At 40.3% G+C, this 19,419-nt stretch overlaps 1 protein-coding gene across 1 annotated transcript in view; it reads right to left on the bottom strand.

The window, feature by feature from the left end:
• Positions 1 to 17,290, bottom strand: part of ARHGAP15 (Rho GTPase activating protein 15) — a 324,795-nt gene extending 307,505 nt beyond the window's left edge. Inside the window, exons 1-2 of the mRNA XM_080346977.1 lie at positions 17,119 to 17,290; positions 902 to 1,081 (exon numbers count right to left, since the gene is read on the bottom strand). Coding sequence (XP_080203103.1) covers positions 902 to 1,066 — 165 coding nt within the window. The 5' untranslated portion in view covers positions 1,067 to 1,081; positions 17,119 to 17,290. The remainder of the gene's footprint in view (positions 1 to 901; positions 1,082 to 17,118) is intronic.
• Positions 17,291 to 19,419: the final 2,129 nt, after the last annotated feature.

The raw sequence follows: 19,419 nt of genomic DNA, 5'->3' as shown, positions 1-19,419 counted from the left end.
ACAGCTGTTATTGTAGCCTTCCTCCATTTAATAACTTTGTTAGAAAGCTGCATATTTCATAGGAATCCATTACATCAACAAAACAAAAAAATGAATGGCTGGCATGGTTGTGTGAAGTGACTGAGACCTGGGACTCTGTCCCTAGCTAGCAGAGTTTTCACCCTCATTTGCATTCTCTGAGAACAAAATGGATCTGGAGTCCAAAAAGTGGCTAACATTGCATAAATAATTTTGTAACATCATATGGCCTCAGCTGCAACTTGCCACCATTATGGAAGAAAATTAACCAGGGGAGACTCATACCAATCAGTTTATTTAGTAGCTCAGAAGGAGTACAGGGGCAGGGATGCAACTGGCAATAGAGTTCATCACTAACTATTTAATTAAAAAAAAAAAATGTAATGGACGAAAAATGACTCAACTCTTTCAACTCTGTCAACTATTAAAATCATAAGATAACTTTAGTGCCTGAGTTTTACAATTAATTCATTCTTAGGGCAAGAATTATTTTTGTTACTGACAAAGTTGTCCTTTATTTACAGAGCTGTAATTTCAGTTTATTTTCTTTTGTCTGGTTTTAGCCTTTGCCTTTTGAGGAATCGTGGCATACATATGATACTATAAGTACTACTCTCTACAGCAGCCATACTTAAGTGCTGTAACGCTTGGTAGTTGCAATGCTGAGTAGATACTATGATCCTGGCCACCAAAGCCAAATTCCTTCACTTAAGGAAAATTGTTATTCCAGTGCTTAGGCATACTCCTAAAAATGTATATAGTGCAAATAAATCCCTCCCTGCAAGAGACGATCATGAAATTAATATCATAACCACACTTAAGTTAATTCTGTAGGCTTTAAAAAATGGGAAGAGTTAGAAAATATTAGTAGAACTTTACTTACAGGCTCAGTGACTTTCACATTCTCGGACAGAATCATGGATTTGCTTTGGCTCAATCTATCATGGTGACTGTTGGCATTTTTGATCCTCATTTGAACAGCCCCTGTACCGTGGTGGGAAGGATTAGGCTTTTCAGAGGCCGTATCAGGAGTTGTAGACCTTTCCATGGTTACTGGGTTGACCTGAAGAATATAAAATAAGAGTATTAATCTAGGGACCCTTCATACAAAAATGTATCAGTGCCAGCTATTTGCGGTCAGGAGAAGAAGCTGAGTTATCTTGCTGGCGAGATCTTGATCATCTTTGAACACCAGGATCAGCTGCGTCAGCCTGTAGTTTTGTTATTGTCCTTATCACTCACCCATCCAAACCGCCTTGGAAGAGTTAGTTTATGTAAAAGATTACCCTTATCTCAAAAGCCATTCTCCTCTACGGCGTAATCTCCCTGCAAGTCCCTGTCATGTCCAGCTGGCAGACACTACACTTTGTCTTTGGCCCTGCTCACACTACACATTTTTAAATCTTGCAAAGGAAAACGACAGGCTGTGAAGCCAATTAACATATCTTACCTCCACAGTCCCATATATGCATGTTACAAGTGCATTAGAGGACCACGCTGCAACCCTGCGGGTGTCTTAGACCCAAACCCAGGTCTAATAAAATTTCCCTGAATTTTTACAATTCTACTGACAGCACAGATGGGATTTTTATTTCTCTGTTAATTCTTAAAATTTGGAAATGGACAAATGGCTGAGCACGTCAGCTCTCGAACCCTTTGAAGGACCATGGGGAACTTGTACAGGGTGATCACCTTGTCTAGCGGTTCTGCTCTTCAACCTCCTGTCTTGGTGTTAGTGCAATTCAACAAACTCCTTTCTAGCTACTCAAATTCCCAAAACATTTTTCATCATCAGGACTTGCTCTATATTTCCTGTACAAAACATCAAGACAGTGATGTACAACACTTACTCTATTTTCCTCCTCCCTAGTTCACCCTGGTACTACTATATGTAGATTGTGGGTGAAGTAATATGGTAAGAATCACAAGGAAACTTGCTATTTATATTGCTATGTAACCGTATGAGAAAACGTTTGAGAAAGAGACACTGGAATTGCTCATTTCCCAGCTATGGAGCCAGGGAAGTGGAAATCCATTTAGGTGCAGTTATAATCTAAACTGCTGAAAATTAGCATTTTCAAAATGGTTTTGAAAAGCCCAGCTTTTTTTCTAGCAACATGTCCCCAGACTCTGAAGACACTAAAAGATTAAATTCCCAGATTTCAATAAGGTCTATTTCTCTGAAGGCATCAGAGCAGAGGGAGACACGGTACCAGTATGAAGGTGGGAGAGGGCGGTGAGAAGCCTTACTGCATATCTCTGGGCAGGACCGCAGCCATTGTGCTGGTAGAAGGACACAGCTCTTGTAATTTCACCCCCACCTGGCCCTGATAAATCAATTTGTTATGGGAAACTGCCTTAGATGTAGAGGATAATAACAAGAAGTCATGTAGTCACAGCGTGGCTGAGGTTGGAAGAGACCTCTAGAGATCATCTTGTTTAAACCCCCTGCTTAAGCAGGACCACCTAGAGGTGATTGCTCAGGACCACGTCCAGAAGGCTTTTGAATATTTTCAGGGAGTTTGAATATTTTCTCCCCCAAAATACCCCTCATCACCCTTGGCAGTAGTTGCCACTAAAACCCATGTCTCAGGGATGCTTTGCCATTTTGGCAGTAAGGTCTGCAGCAGCTCTAAGTAGGAAATGATTTTTTTCCTCCTTCTAAACTTGGAGAGTCAAACCATTTTGTATTCCATGTTGGTATCAAGTCAAAATTGCTTCTCAACAGATTTTCAGTAGGCTCCAGGCTGGAGAGCTGATCAGACTCGAGAGACGAGAGCAACACTGGCTCTGTCACCGATCCAAAGTTTGGCTGGAGAACATCTCTCACATTTTCTTCTGAAATCTCCCACCTATAAAACTCTGAAATATCTCTTCCCGGGAGTTTTAATCAGGTAGTCTCTGTCTGGTGTTGTCAGTTCATGACGTGGTTTAAAAAAGTTTAATGGTATGACAAAGCCATGTCCTGGATCTCAAGTAGGAATACAGTCAGTAAACGACAAGTCCCCAAAGACTTCTGGAAGTTTTTATTGCAATAGCTTTGAACGTTTGTTAATTTGCCCAAAAACTCGAACTATTTCACACATATCAGAGTATTACAAGGAGACTTTCTAAGGCAAAATTACAGGAACCTCCATAAAAGAAAAAAAAAACCCAAACCTCAACATTCGCACCATCAGATTTTATTTGTCTTAGTGCAGAGGATGGTGAGATCCTGCAGAATATGAAGGGAAAGAACAAGTCATAAAAGTTGCTCCCTTAGAATTTCCAGGTAGAAATCCTTTTCTGCACATAATCCATTAAGATTCCTGACAGCGTTATCAGCCGTACATGCCAGTAGATGGCACCCTGAATATGAGCTCCACAAACGTATCGGCCTCGCATTCGCTTTTGCAATAATTTTGTAATACTTATACCCTGCCCTCTTTTTTCCTTTGTTTTTAATTATTGTCTTAAACGTTTAAAAAACAGCAGAGGGGGAGACAGTCAGGAAACATATGAAATATTAACAGAAAAAGGATTGTATCTGATGCTTTTATGATTTGGTGCTTCCAAACTGTTATTGGCGGCATCAGGGCCAAGTTTGGGTTGGTTTTGCAGGGGAATTCATTTCCCTTACTTTGGAAGGCAGAGCTGCCAAGCCCTGTGCAACTGCTTGTGAGGCACGCCGTGTTCATTATATAATTAGCTAATTTGCCTTTTGGCAAATAGTTAGCATCTGGATATAAATTTCAGTTTTGAAACCTCCTATGGTTGATTTGCTGGAGAAAGGCATTAAACCAAGATAGACTTTCCAGCCGCCCCTCCCCTTCTAGTTGTTTATGGGGTTTCCGGACCAAAGGTGCAGCACAATTGTAAGGCGTTCAGCTACGAGAAGGGGGAAAGGGGAACACATTGAAAAATCCTCTTGGATGTACCTGTTTTGGGGCATTGCGGAACAGAAGCTGCCCGTTGGATAAGGGTGGGAAAAGTCAGGGAACGATGCGGTTACAAGAAAAATTCTTGACATAAGATTGGATGGATGATACAGGAAGGGAAAACTAATTCATAGAGTGGGGATAAATGGTTACAGTGGATATGAGAAAGGAGAATAATTCCTGGAGAGTGGGTAGATCAGCTTACTTATGGGGGAAGAAACACCCCTGAGCTGAAGGGACAAAACAATGTTTCTCTCTGGGACAGCAAAATCAATTCAGTCCTACATGGAGAGCCACTTTTGGAGACACCCTCAGGAGTTCCAAAGCTCTCACTGAAGGAAAAAGTGGTTCATACTTTAAATGAAATTTGCAGCCTAAATGGGTCAACACTTGCAATCATTTTTCCTACAAATCGGTCCATGACTTTGGGAACCTCGGAGAGGAGACAAACCTGCTCCAGCAAGTAGCACAGCATCACTGTGGTGAATCGAGTTGAATTGATGCCAGAGCTCGGGCACCAGCTACAGGTGTGAGGTGGCTGCTAAATAATCAAGTGGCATTTGACATGTCTGGCAGATCAAGTGTTGAGATCCTAAAACCCTGATTTCTACATAGTCCACTTTCAAACATGTGATGTTGAAGTAATGAGTATTATAAAGGTGAGAAATGGAAGGGTTATTATTTCGGATGCAAATCCACAGAGGGAGGAAAGCCATCCTGTTTCTGAGAATCAGGCCCAAGTTAAAAGAGTAACAGAACAAACTGCAGAGATCAGATCTTGGGCTTCGTCACAAGGCGCTGGGGCTTGGGAAAACTATTTTTAAGAACATTTTCTGTAACCTGCCTTTTAAAAACAGTGCTTTCACAAAACCTTGATGTTTGATAACAGCAGAAATACTTATCTCTCATTTTCCTTTGACGGGGAAATATTATTTTCTGCCTTTTCTCTTCAAAGAGAAAAAGGAGATGATAAAGGAAACAAAGTAACATTTTTAACTTCCCAATAAAAAACAAAACATAACAATCACTTCTTTTTGCTATTTATAATTTCCATGAAAAAAAAAAAATATATATATATATATATACTTCTTAGCTTTTTGAAAGAATTCAGAAAGTAAACTGTTCATCTCACTGCCATTCTTATATCTTTGGTAGCTTGATTATGGTTTCTGTCTCACAATGACAGTCAGAAAGTATTCCCTCCTACAGCAGCTGATGGAGCTAGAGGATGTTTCATACTGCATTTATCAGGTTTTTAATCCATATTGGCATGTCGCTTTGTCCAGAAAGTGATCAAATACTGAGAAGACTGACCAATATTACCCAAGAGCTTTATTTCATGAGTTTTGATACAGTACCAGAAAAGTTAGCATGTAGGTTTGCTACAATGCAAAGAGTTAGTTCTTCAAGAAACAAGAGGATAGCTGTATTCTTAAATTTTGACTTGAGCTATGCTTATGTCTCCTACAGCTACATACAGTGACAGGATGCAAATGTTAATTCATTAGCAACTTGCACCAAGCGGTTGTAACAAGTACTTTTATCCAAAAAAAAGGAAAAGCATCTATCCATTATTAATATAATTTATTGAATTTTTTATTCAGGATAATGAGATTTAAATGTTTTATATTTATTTTTGCTATTTATCAAAAAAGAAAGCTTTTTATTTTCACCAACTTCACTCTTGGTGACATATGCACCACTATCAAGTCAGAAGCATAATGAACATGAAAGTGCTCAACATAGTAGTGTGAAAACACTGCAAAATTAAAGCACATCATGTTACATTCACTAATTCCATTCTGCTAAAGAGCATACTGCACATGAAGAGGATCCACTAAAACCTAATGCAACAATATTAGAGAAGAATAAAACTCAGCACTAGATTCACCAGTAACACTTGATCTGTGAGCCTGAAGAACCATAAAAATGGAAGAGGAAGTGAAGAGTTAACAAATGAAAAACCAAGCTAATGCCACACACGTGGTGAGTCAGAACATTCTTGTAAAGGAGAAAACATATTGCTGTGTCTGTGAAGAAAAAAAAAAAAAGTGTTTAAAATCAACACACCTACGTAAATATTTCTGCTGTTGGGTTTTGCTCTTAGCCTTTGCTGCGGTGTTTGTTATCTCTGCTGAAGCACAGCACAGGGGCAGTAAGTGCTTAAACATACAACCGATGGAAATAAAGAGGGACAGAGGAAAAAACTATAGGTAAAGAGAGGGGATGACAAGTAAACTGCCACATGGCTTTTTTCAATTATTCTTATCTGCACTGTACTCTGCCTGTATTTTTTTTAACTGTCCCCACAGTGCTGCTCTCACAGCTGACACATCACACATCTGCACCCAGGGCATAGACACGAACAGCAAAGGCTGCTGAGGGATATGGTGTCCTGGGCTGGTGCCCAGAAGAGTCCTGAAGCCAGATTATCTGAGTACTAGAAAAACAGAGAAATCCATTGTAATGCGAATACAAAGCAGCTGTAACATTCCTATGCCTTTTCCTTTTCAGAAAGATGTCATCCAGCCTGGAATAATTTATACTTAGGAAGAAGCATTAATTTCAACCCTCAGTCATATTTCTAGTCAAAGCAGGAGATCAGAAATGACACTACATCACCACTGCCTGGATCCTTACTCCAGTTTTATCCTTTTATATCATACAGACAATAAAACAGAATTTTGTGCCAAGCTCAGCCTGCTGTAAAATGTTAAATGTCCTAAACTCAACAGTAGATTTTCCTTTATCAACCAAAGTTGCAATGTCACCAGTAAATATCACTGACTTAGTTGATACATCCTAAGTCCTACAAAAGCCATGCTCATCAGCCTTAATTATCACACCCCCTTTTAATTTTTTTACCTGTTGCAGGCATATTAGACTTTCAAAGGTGCCTCTCAGAACAGACAACACACTAATCAAGTATCATGGACGTCATCTTACCTCACCGGTCTAGTTGTTGGCTTTGTAGTCACTCTTTTCTAGCCCAGTATTTGAACTGTCTGCAAATAAAAGCAGAAATGGCCCACAGAGTTCTTCAGGCAACTGTAATTTACATGTAGAGTTACCCATGCCTCTCCTGTGGTCAAAGAGAAGACTAAATAGTCTTCTCTGTTTTCTTTGTAGAATTATCTCACTGCCCAGTATTTCTCTGTTACCACAGACAGAATATACTGCTCAGCATATTATTCATAATTTTATTTATGCTCTGAGATATATAACCCAGTCTTTGTGAGGGATGCACTTAAAGGTGAATTTCCTGACACCACTTGGCCTGAATCACAGCAGATTTCCAAGGCAGCAGTGCAATACAAGAAGTAAAGCATTTTCAGGCATTGTTATTAAACAGCTCTTAGACTACAGAATGTTTTATCCTTGAGATTTTAACTTGATCCTTGATATGATGGCCATTTCAACCTTTTTGGCTTATTCTATCAAGACAGGGTTGTATTTGACAAAAATTCTTGGTTAATAACTACTTAATTCTCATTATTAAAGTCTCACAGCTTAATGTCCCATAGGAACAAAGTGTGTTATGATTTAAAATAATGTCTTCCTAGTTTGTGCAGTACAGGACATGTGGTACAGACAAGTCCTAACAGCCTGATCCTGATCTCAGGTTCACAGTGAACCCACTGAAGTTAATGGGGTTACAAGCACACAAAAGTAACAGTAAGCACACCCAGGGAAGGAAGCCAAAGCATTTCCTGCATGGTGGAGTCAGGTATGGAAATATACTTTATAACAGGCTGCAAGAGGGAAGGACACATGGACTTGTACCATTGTACAGCAGTTACTGTGTTGTTTTAGTTGGGGTCTAAGAACACAGTCTAAGGTTGTTTTGATGACTGAGTTCCTAAGAATTAAATTGTTAAAATTCAGTACTTTATTTCTCATTCCCTATAGCCGCCACATGTATTAGGAATGTGATTCTCCACTTACAGTACGCCACAGACTCACATGGGTGCTGAGTCTACACCACACAATATCTTACTGACTACTACAGTTTAATACTTGGGTGATTTCCTGTGCATCTACCGCAGTGCTAAAAATATGCTTCATAGCTTATTGCTATGAAGATTGACTATAGGGTATTCTCTTCTATTTTTTCAACTAGTAATAGCACTTAACACAATTAAAAATTTAAAAGATAAAATAAAAGAATAGAAGGATGATAGGGTCCCACTTTCTAGCAGATGGCAGAAAAACATCTTAACTAAATACACAGTTTCAGTGGAAATAGTATTAACCTTTACAAACTATTGCTCTATTTGTCTGAAGGATTGGATAAAGAGAGACATGAAGACAGAAGATTCGAAGAGCTGTACAGTGGTTATCCATGAGCTAAGGTTCTCCTTTGTATCATTCTGAAATTTTGTAGAACAGCCCCAGGGTCTGTTCCCTGCAACACAAAAACCTTTAAAAATAGCAGAATCAGATGGCAAAGAAAAACAGGGATATGGAAAAGCTACTGGTACCCTATAGAGCAGAGATATGCCATCTCTGGAAATGTTTTCCTATTTGGATAGAAATGGTGTGAAAATTAGAAAGAGAGGAGAATGGGAGGCAGTTACTATTCCAAAGTTGGACATATACAATTACGAACTCTTCACATTCATATTTAATGACCACAGATCCAACTCTAATCCTGTAATCCTCCATGATCTGCTATCTACAGGACTTCCCTGCACAACTAAAAGCTTGCTAGGAAATACCCCTAGGATATTTCTGGAAATAAAAGCACATTCATCCAGGTAAAAGAGCTTCTTCCAATCAACAAGTGACTGCATATGGTCATGTCTCTTCTTGCATCACTTAAGTTTCTCAGATATATTACAAATGAAGGTCTCAGCAGAGGTAACAGTTGTTTCAAAAGTGTGTCTGTCCAAATGTATCATATGGAAGAGCATAATGGAATCTATTTTCACCTCCTATGCCAATTTAATATCTCAGTTTCAAGTAGACCTTGAAGCTAAAAGTATCCTTTGTGTACCGTTTGGCCTGTATGTATTCTAGGAACAGTTGTCCATAGTAGAAATTCAGTTGAATATATAAAAGAACATGCCTGGGAAAATTGCTACTTCTAGGTCTTCCTGCTGGCAGCACATCCCTTTTCTTTCTGGAGTGCATCTGATCTGCGACACCTGCCTCCATTTTCCATGTGTGCCAGCTAGACTACAATCTTTCAAATGATGAATATTGGTCATATATATATATATATAAACAAAACAGTATTTAAAAACAAACAAACAAACAAACTGTGAATATCATCCAATATGTAACACTTCTAATGCATCCTACAACACCGAGTAGCACAATGAGTATGGTTTAGTCATTAGACCAATGACAGCAAGTAGTTCCCAGCATCAAATAAATTCATAGCAATTTGATTGATTTAACACCAAATAAAACCCAAGGAGTTCTATAGGGCCTTCGTTATTCCTGTCCGACCCTCACCTACCCAGGTGAAGAAAAGATAATTTCCTTCCACCTCCTTCCTTTCTGCTATACATTTACATACTGTAAGTAAGTACAGATCAGATTCATGTCTTTCCAGCCACCACAGGTAAGACTGACCACCTGTAAATTCATTTTACACCTGTATATGATACCTGTCGCATATTAGCTTTTTAGTTTAAAGCTGTCTAATTCTGTATAAAAAGAATCCAATGTTTTCTCTAGGAAGATCACATAAGAATCACAAATTTTCTCTGGTGCTTGAAAGAAATCTGTTCCTATAGCCTAAATGTTCAGAAAAGTGTTGTTACTTTTAATGTTGCCAGATCTGAAGTGATGAGATACTATGGGAAAGGTTATTCTTGCAGTATTTACAGATACAAGCAGAAGTGACAGAAGCTTCAAAGTAAGACTGCTTGAAATACTTCCAGCTCAGTTTTGCAGAACTTCTCACAGAGATTCAGATATTCATCCAAAATTTACATGCTTACCTGAACTAGACATGTGGTGATGGTAATTTTGGAACAGCCCAAACTCTCTGGAAAAGTGGAAGAGTTAGTACCACAAGACAAGCTGATGTATTAGAAAAATATTTTTAAACGCCTGAAAGCTTGGTGCAAATAGACAAAGAAGCAAACTCCCTATAAGCTCTAAATTTGAGAGCTTTACCAACAGAAATTTTGGGTTCAATTTGACTGTGGCTGTAAAAAAAACTATCACAGGGCCAGCTTGGGTAGGATGTCAGAGTACGTTGGTGACCTTCAGCACATTCATGTACACGCAGGTGCTCCACTGACTGATCCACAACGGAGGAAACACCTCACACTCCTCAATGAGTAAGACTATACACTAGTTTTATTGCACTCTACCTCTAAATCAGTTATACACTACTGAACACTTGGAGCAGTTTTAAGTCATGCCTTGGTTTGCCTCCTGGTCCTTAGTTCCTGCAGCAGCAGCATCCCCTTCACTAGAAAAAATGCCTTCTAGAGCTCTCTTAAGCTTTTGGTGAAGCAGTGGCAGTTGTTTTAACTTCTGAAGAGTATCTTATGTTCCCTCAACTTAGTACTTTAAACGCACATTTCCCATGTCTTAATCCATTTTGCGGTTCCATGTATGCATCATCCTACAGAAGACATGTCTGTCAGAATGAAATGCTGAGATTATTGAATAGGAAAGGCTGTAAAACTTCTCAGACTTTGAAAACGAAGCAAAAGATAAAGTAAGCCTATAATAAAATTATTTCTTTCTGACACTATTCGCCTCAGTAGTGTCTACAAGAGGCTTGTCCCTTATTTGGACAGCAAGACCCCCTCCCTCCCAATTCCCTAGGATAATGTTTGGTTCCCTGCGCTGTGCATATGAAACAGTCCCTCCTACCCTCTCTCAATCTTCCTCCATATAAATCTGCAGCAGTTTCTGTGCTGTGATCCTGCAGCTGCTCCCTTACTTCTCACTGCTCCCACTTCCCATCTGAATGAGGGAAAAAAAAAAGCCCAGACGCTTTTAATCTGTTCCTACACGCCATCCCCACTTTCCTTTGCAGAGCTACCAGAGCTGCTCTTGTAAGCGACGCTGCTGTGAAATGCAGCAGAGCCAGCACCTACAGTTTTAGGAGAAAACTTTTAAGTTACAGCAGGAACTAGATGGGGAAATTCTTTGTGGCTTGCATCGAGCAAGCCCCTGTTCTGCATTTTGTGGGGCCCCTGGCTTGCTTTCTTCACCAGCCACCTCTGTTGTGGCCCGGACCGGAGCATAAGCCGATAGGAGAACCTGCCCCACCGTGCTGCTCCTCAGCACCACGAGGCAAAGCGGAGAGAAGACAAAGGCATTTGTTTTATGTGATTGTATCTGATACCACAGTTTGCAGCTAAGATGTCTGCTTTCAGCAATAGGGAAATACCAAGGGTGTCGTGGTGTCAAAATTGTAATTTCTTTGATTATGCAAGAAGTTTGAGCAGAGGCTCTGTTAATTATATCTAAAATTGTTACCACAAACGCACATTGTTTTGTAAAGGACCGATGAAAACTTTTTTTCACTAGGCTGGCTGAGGATAACTCCAGAAGCCTTGTACACACGCTTTCTGCAGGTTGGGAGACCAGAGCCCACCTGTACCACCTGTCCCACCACAGACATGCTGCATTTGGTAGGAGCAAAGTCAGCAGCAACAGCAAGAGTGCCATGGTACTGGATCCACCTGCGAACATCAGCAGTCATAGTGAGAAGAGTGGCAGCCATTCATCTGCCCTCAACATCATTAAGAGCAAAAATACTCAACAAGCATTACATCTGCTGTCGCTGTGGGTTTTTGAGGTAGCGAGGTAACAGGTGGTATGATGGACTCCTCAAATCCCTTGATGGGTGAAATTGCTGCACTCAGCTCAAGTGAGACCTTGCAGTCCTAAGTACTTGAGTTGAAATGTCCTTCCAGTGTATCAACACTATTTCCTATTGTCTGTATATTGGTGCATGATGTAAGTCTGGTAAGAAATCTCCGCATTTAATTTTTTCATTCTTTTATTTTATGCGCTTTTTGCTCCACATTTTAATAGATTTCCTCTCTTCACACTCCAGGAAAGATTTTACAAAAAGATTTAAACGTTAGATGAAAATTAAAACTAGAAAAGTTTTCTAGTTAAAATATCTGTGCAGCAATTCTGAACATCTCAGGTCAGTATAAATACATAATAATCCAGAACCAGTGCTAGACTGGCCAAAGGAAATTCCAAAATGGTTTGAAGAGGCCAGTTTCTCTAAACCTCTGCTAAGCCTGGAGATACTCCTTGGCTTTACCAGGACTTAGGCATTAATGAATGAGGAGGAAATGAGATGCTTTTGCTGGAGCTGTTTCTGCTTCCTTCGCCACTCCAAGAAGAGTAGATGGATTAGTGCCACCTCCTAGACCAAAAATCATCACATGAATTTGTTTACTCATTGTTACTAGTTGCTATACTTTGTTTTTTTGTTTTTTTGGCTGATAAAGTAACCAAGCATTCAATGTACTGCTGATAACAGAAACATTATCTTTCCAGATCAAGGCTCAGCACTACTCAGCCCAAAGTACAAAAAGCAGCACGTGTCAGAGCAACTCGGCCAGTTGGAAAGTCTGATGTAATGACTTCCTAGTGGAAAATATTTATTCATTTGAGTACAAAACCATTTACTAGAAATGCATTTTGTCTGAGAGAGCCCAGGAAGGCTTCTCTTGGCACTTGCTGTGGATGTTCATGGTGTTACTGGTCAGCATCACCATGTGGGCTGGGGATACCCCAACCAGTGGTACTTGCTGCCAGCATTGGGTCCGCTCCACCACCACGGCCTGCTCAGTTCCTCCAAATCCACCATCCCAAGGACACATCTGGGCACAGCTGCAGCAGACACCACCAGAAATGCTGAGAGCATCCTGACAGCCAGCAGGCTGGTGATGAACCCAACAGCCATGGAGGTGACTCTCTTGGAGAGAGAACTCCAGAGCTTCAGTTATCTTCACAAAAATTCTGTGTCATTTCCCTCCTCACCCACAAAGGAAGAGAGTTCAGTAACATCCTGAGCAGCAGACAAACAAGTCCAGGTGCTAAGCACAGCGCCTTGCCTAGGAGGAGCTTCGGTATCTGATTCAGCACCAAACACAGTGGTGGCTTTGCTCAGGGTGTGGCAGGAAAAGAAATAAGAAATAAAGAGCGAGTACATACTCAAAGCACATCCCTTCAGCTCTAAGCCACATTCACTTCTGTTTTTCCTTCCTCCCTTTCTCCCCTCGCTCCACCCCGCTCTTAACTTGTTGCAGTTGTACTGAAAATTGATGGATGTCTTGAAGGAATCAGAAGTCATTTTAAGTTCATTTGCTTGAGGACTGCACCTGTTTAGTATATCAGGCACAGGCTTTGGAAGGAGTATTCATGAAAAGCCACAGTACAAACCCACAATACCCAGCTTAACTACAAGTGAATGATTTAACACCTGTCAATCTCAAATGTCAGGAACTGTTGTATTGTCTCTTAAATAACCATTAACCACTAATCATGGCAATATCAAACTTGCTTAATTTATTGAAGAAATGTTTCAGTAGGTATCTGTGCACTGAGTTAGTATTTTACTATGTGACTTCCACATAACCCCATAAGTTTAGAAGCTAATTTGGAGAATACTGATATCTGTTAAATAATCCTTTGATATCTTTCCTACTTAATTACCAAAAACAGGTATTTCTCACGCTAAGTAAAGCAAACGAAAATATAGAGAAATTGAGAGAAAAAAACCAAAATTTTCAGGCATGAATGAATTTTATGCTATTAGTTTCTGGCAAACAGGACTCACTTTTACACATGCCAGACCTTGACACTTCTGGGTGACTTCAGCATGAACCAATAATGCACCAAAAATCTGTTCCAGAATGATCTGGCTGTGTCCACAGACTGAGCTCTAGCATGAGTAGATTTTCCCCATGGACAATTTGAAACACCCATCGCCAGAAAATAATTGTTTGCTTTTCTCATTCAGACAACCTTCTTAAAAATAAAAGTCCCAAACCATTTCTATTGCTTCTATTGCAGCAGACGGAGAAGTTTCTATGCAAAAGTTCTTCAAGTTCTAATAAAGATGATAGGAGTCCACAGACTCTGTAATAAGAGCTCTCACTCTTACGATGAAAATAGATCTGGATTGAGGAAGTCCATGTGCAAATGAGGAGCTAGCACTGTTTGTTTTGTAGTCAGTCTCCAAAACAACCTTCTTATAGTATTTCGCAAAGCTAGGAAGACTGATAGAGGCATGCAAAGTGTGTGAAGGCACAGTCTTGACATCCATCATAGCAAAAGAACAACCACCTCTGTCCTTCAGATGTCAGTAAGAGAGTTGTCAGCGAAATTAATTGTTGAAAGAGAGCAACCTTACGAGAACGTTTCAAAAGTAGGTAACATCAATGTCTCCTGACCTACACCAAGTTTCCAGGTACCCAAATGCACACCCAAATGTTTTGTGAAGCGAGCTGAAGACAGCAGGGCCTTCAGCCTCATCTGAAACTAAGAGGACATTACAGCAATTATTTTGATGCTGTCAAAAGCTGTTGGAAGCCACCAGAGGATGGAAGGAGGGACAGTTTTGTGCAGGTTGTGTAACCAGGTAAAGAAATCTGTTGTTTTGCTCTGAATGGTACTTGAATTATCAAGATGCACAGTCAAAAGCTGGGCCAAAATTTTATGCCATTTGTTTTCTTCAGGACTAATGCCATCAACAAATGAAACCAGGAAAACTATCAAAGCATCTTCATATAGATGGTATGCAGCATCTTTGTAGCACTAAGAAATAGGTTTGATGCATCCATGTGGAAGTCTTACTTAGGAGAAAAAAGAAACATAGAGACTTTAGCTAGAGCTCAGATGATGCTTTGTTTTGTCAGTTTTTTGCTTTAACAGCTCATTAAATTGCTAGCAGCTCACACTGTTTGAGCTGACATAGTAGAGGCATCTCAAAATAAAAAGGTTAAGCAAAATAGGCAACTAATAGAATTACACATTGTGAGCCCCCAAAAATTCAGAAGATGCTGCCTACGATGCACCAAGCCCCATGTGACTCAGTAGAAACAGGCCATGATACCACAGTTCCCATTGATAAAAGTCTGTGAGACTGCTTAGCAGAGAACCAAGCAGCACAGCAAAAGCCATCCCCACCACAGCACTAGAGACCACGATGGCTGCCCCGTCCCACTTGTGTGGGATGTTACTTTTTAGAGCCTGGTCTGAAACTCATCACTGCAAAGAAGTGATAACTTCTGGGGCGAGAAGTACAGAAATCCAAACCAGAGCCATTTCCAGCTGTTTCAGTGTGCCACTCAATTGGGAGAAGAATCAAACTGTGTCTCTGTCACCATTTTAGTTTGTGGTTCCTGCCTCGCTCCATGTGAGGAGGAACATGCCCGAGATCGTGGCCTGATACAGATCTCTCCTTTGCTGCCCTGCTCATCCCAGTCCTGGTGAGAGGGGCCACCAAGGGGGCCATACACACATGCTTGGTCAGAAGAAGAAGGAGTATCTCTTCCACACTAGGGCATCTCTTGTATCAAAGCAAAAGGCAGTTTCTACAACAAACGCTGCCAAAAAGGCAAAGGTTTTTTGTAAATTCAATAAAAATGTACAGCAGGAGCTTTAAAATACAGAGAGTGCTTCAGCTGTTCGCTCTATTTGGAAAAGAAAATGAACAAATGTACGTTACAGATGTAATTGGATTGAGAGGTAAAGTGAACAAGACATGCTGCTTTTAAATGAGTTTCCTTTGGACACAAAGAGGTAAGTTGTAGGGAAGGGAGAAAATAAAGAAAAATAACTCTGAGAATTCAAACTACTTTACCAAATCTCACAGCTCTGTGGAAAATGCATTTCAAACGACTTAAGACATTGCAGCAGTAACATAAAAACCACTACAAACACAGCCCAGGAAGAGAATATGTTCTTTTTATACAATTTCCCTGTCTGTGCTGATTTGTGTATGCAGGCAGGACAGCTTTATTTTCTCTAAAAAGTACTGAAAATTTGAAATGTAATCTTACAATGCTACACTAAAATCTGTCTGCAATTAGTATGCACAATTTCAAATGAGGTTCAAGCCACATGTGGTAACTTTCAACTCTGACCCATATTTCCAAAAGAAAAACAAGATGCTCCTGATACGGCTTTCAGTTACAAACACGAGTACATGTCACAAAGTTTGCAGCAAACTACATGTTACCAGGAAAACAAATCTTCACCAAAACAAACAAATCTTGCTAATTCTGGCCCACAGATTGTGGCCCACAAACAAAGCATTATATTGCATTATTTGGACATCTTCTTAAATTAGTAATTCCCTGTAAGGGTCTGAAGGCCAGAAAGAAGTGTTTGGCCACTGATGACAACATAAAGTGATTTTTTTCTGATAGAAAGCTTCAAGTGAGATAGGAACCCAGGGGACACAACCTTTTTCTGGCCAACTCCAAAGCAGAGGAGGAATAAGTCTGGATCGAAACCGTCTCATGCAGAAAACATGCTACCATGGCATCTCCCTTGAGCAGCTCCACGAGGAGCAGCACAGTGCCCGCAGACAAACCAAAGATAGTTTTTGTCCAATGTTCTTTATGCCACTCTGTTTCTTATTCCTATTAGCACCACTGATGAATAATGGAGTGGTACCAAACTTTTTGATACCGAGCAGAGCAAAGGATCCCTCTATCAATCTCTTCAGTCATTAGTGATATCGAGTATCACCGAGATAACTAGTCTTAGCACTCACTAAGTCTTAGACTGTCCACTGCTACTAATCATCTCAACACCAGCAAGGAAGCCAGTTAATCAAGCAATGCTAAATTACACCCAACAAAAGCAAATACTGCGAAATGTGATCTCATTTCCCAGCCGATGCCACCAGCCTTCTCTAACTTTTGGGGACAAATAGTTAGTACTGACAGAGATATGAGAAGTGATTGGTGGTTTGGGTCAGATACAGTTGCCTCTTGCATAGGATGCAACAGTTTTGCCAGATTCTGAATAGTAATTTTTCTTTTAAAACATCATTTCACATCTGTACTGTCTACGTTGCTACTCATTGCTTTCAAACACCAACAGAAAAAAATATTGAGTAGCTAACACAATCCGTATTGAATGCATATCGAATACATACAGTTATAATTATTTTTAAAATCATAGCAACAGGTTTCCTAAACTGCATTAAGATGAATTTAAGACTCCTTACCTACAGCCTCACAGATGTCGTTGTCTCATCTCAAACTGCCATCAACCAGCAACAGTGTTAACTATTTCAAAAAACGGAAAACATCTAGGTCACATGTCTATAGACAGCATTTGGGTTAATCTCCTGCAGCTCGTAAAGACAGAAAGAAAACAGGAAAAAAAAAGTAAAATAAAACCACTTCCTGCAACAGCAGAAGCCAACCATTTTACCAGTTAGAGACTTACACCCAGGTCTAATGCAAAACTCTTCCGCATTGGAGAAAAAAGCCAAATTTTAAGGTACGAAAGCAGTTCTGGTGTTAAAATTGCAACAAACAAGGAGGGTTAGTTTTTGCAGAAGGTAAACATGAGGTTTAAAAGGAAACGCTGAAAGGAATTACAATTCTAAGCCTCAAGACAACTTCCCTTTTCTTACCTACAATCAAACCCTCTGAGTACTGAAATAAATAGCTTGCAACAAATCTGCTTTGCTATTTTGAAATGTAGCTTTAGTAAACCTGAGACTTACCAAACTATGACTTTAGATTTATAAAAGAGCAAATTCTAGTCAGGGAGTTTGCTACTAAAGAAAAAAGAAAATCATTTGTGCCATTGCCTGGTGAAGGTCGCCCTGATAAACGTTTCTGTTTCTTTGATTTTCTGTTTCAACACTTCTCCATGAAGCAGCCCTTGGAGAAGCCTGGGCACACACAGCTGCTGCCTCACTTCCCTTCCCGCAGCATCTCTTACCGTATCGGTCCCTCTCAGGAAGGGGAACCCACCGAACCAGCAGGTCCAGACACAGATCTGTGCCTTCAGGCTCTAGAAAAGCCCCTTCCTTGCATACACTGTCACCAGCACCTTCCCTCATGGTCTATTTTTTCAGCAAGAAATTATATTATATTTCTGGTATTTCTAGATTGACTTACGAGGGCACATCTCCGCAGTGCAGCAGGGCAGGGTGGTTGTGCAAGGACCGCTACAGCGCTGGTCAGGCTACAGAGCCCTCTGTTGATGCTTTGGCAGAATTGGGGGAATTTGTCGTTGTTGTCTTCCAAAATAAAGTGAAGAACTGCCATACGACCTGAGAAAATCAAGACCATCCTGAAGTTTAAGGATTTGTTCTAACAGAGCAGTAGTACAAACACTACTGATGGGATTGCCACTGGAGCTCCTCAAGAAAATGTGCTACAACTGTGCAGATGTCCAGCAAGCAATTCATTGAGTGCCCTATAGAAGGATCAAGCAGAACATTCCAGTCTTTGAGGGGAGTTATCTGCCAGTTGGATTTGGGCAGAATATTATGTTGGCAGCTTAGTGTCAGTGGGAAAAGAGTGAGAAGGCACCGGGCTGGATCAGCAGTACAGGCTTCAGGGTGCAGCCCACGGGTACTTACTTCTAGTTTAACCTTTCCCATCATCTCCTCCTCCTTTTCAAGCAGGACTCATCCAGCAAGCTTTGTCACCCACCCTGTCTGTCCCCATTGTCTCCTTTGGTCTTTCTGGATCTTTTTGTCTCCATCTCCTTCTCTCCTTATGGAAAACTGGGACTGTGTCTATCTTACTTGGGAACCAAAAGAGAGGGACATGAAATGCCCAGGTGAATGGGGCAATTGCAAATTATCCTCAGCTGCACATCTTCTATCAGCACACTGGTAAATCTCCTATGCTGAGATGGCTTTTCTTAAGATGAAAGGAAGAAGCTTGAAGTGAAGAGCTAAATGCTTTCAAAGGCTGAATTAAGTATTTTGGATACAAAGATAACCAATGGCATTAAGAGGAAAGGTAGAGATAGTTAAGGAATGAAGGCTGAGGCTGGAGTAGAGCTTAGAAAGACCTAGAAAGGGATCATGACAAATTTTACAAGCATGCAAACACTGATTTGTAGGCAGATCATTTTGTATTGCAGAAAAACAAAAACCAAAAGGCAACAAACAAACAAACAAACAAAAGGCAGGAAAACTCCTGTAGAGAACAACCTTAGTGCATCATGCATTGAGCTTCAAGGATTCAAGAATACCAGAAAGAAAAAGGAGAAGCATAGGAATGTAGCACTGCTGAAGGAATGGCAAAGCTGTTAGGCTACAGACTGACCCTGACATTATTATTATTGATTTTGTAAGAACTTCTACAACCTTCATTTCATGGCCAAAGATCCAATTATGCTAAAGGCCGTACAAAGCCAGAACCAGGACTGTCCTCGTTCCCAAAAGCTTACAACATTGCCAAGAGGTATCACAGATGTACAGACAGGAGACTGAATTGAGCAGTGTGACAGCTTGTCTTTACTGTTCTAAACTAAAATATCATTTCTTTGTAGGCAC

Source organism: Nesoenas mayeri (genome assembly GCF_963082525.1).
Source record: "Nesoenas mayeri genome assembly, chromosome: 6".
NCBI lineage: Eukaryota > Metazoa > Chordata > Aves > Columbiformes > Columbidae > Nesoenas > Nesoenas mayeri.
The sequence above is the reverse complement of the archived record's forward strand: the minus strand, read 5'-3'. Positions and strand labels throughout refer to the sequence as shown.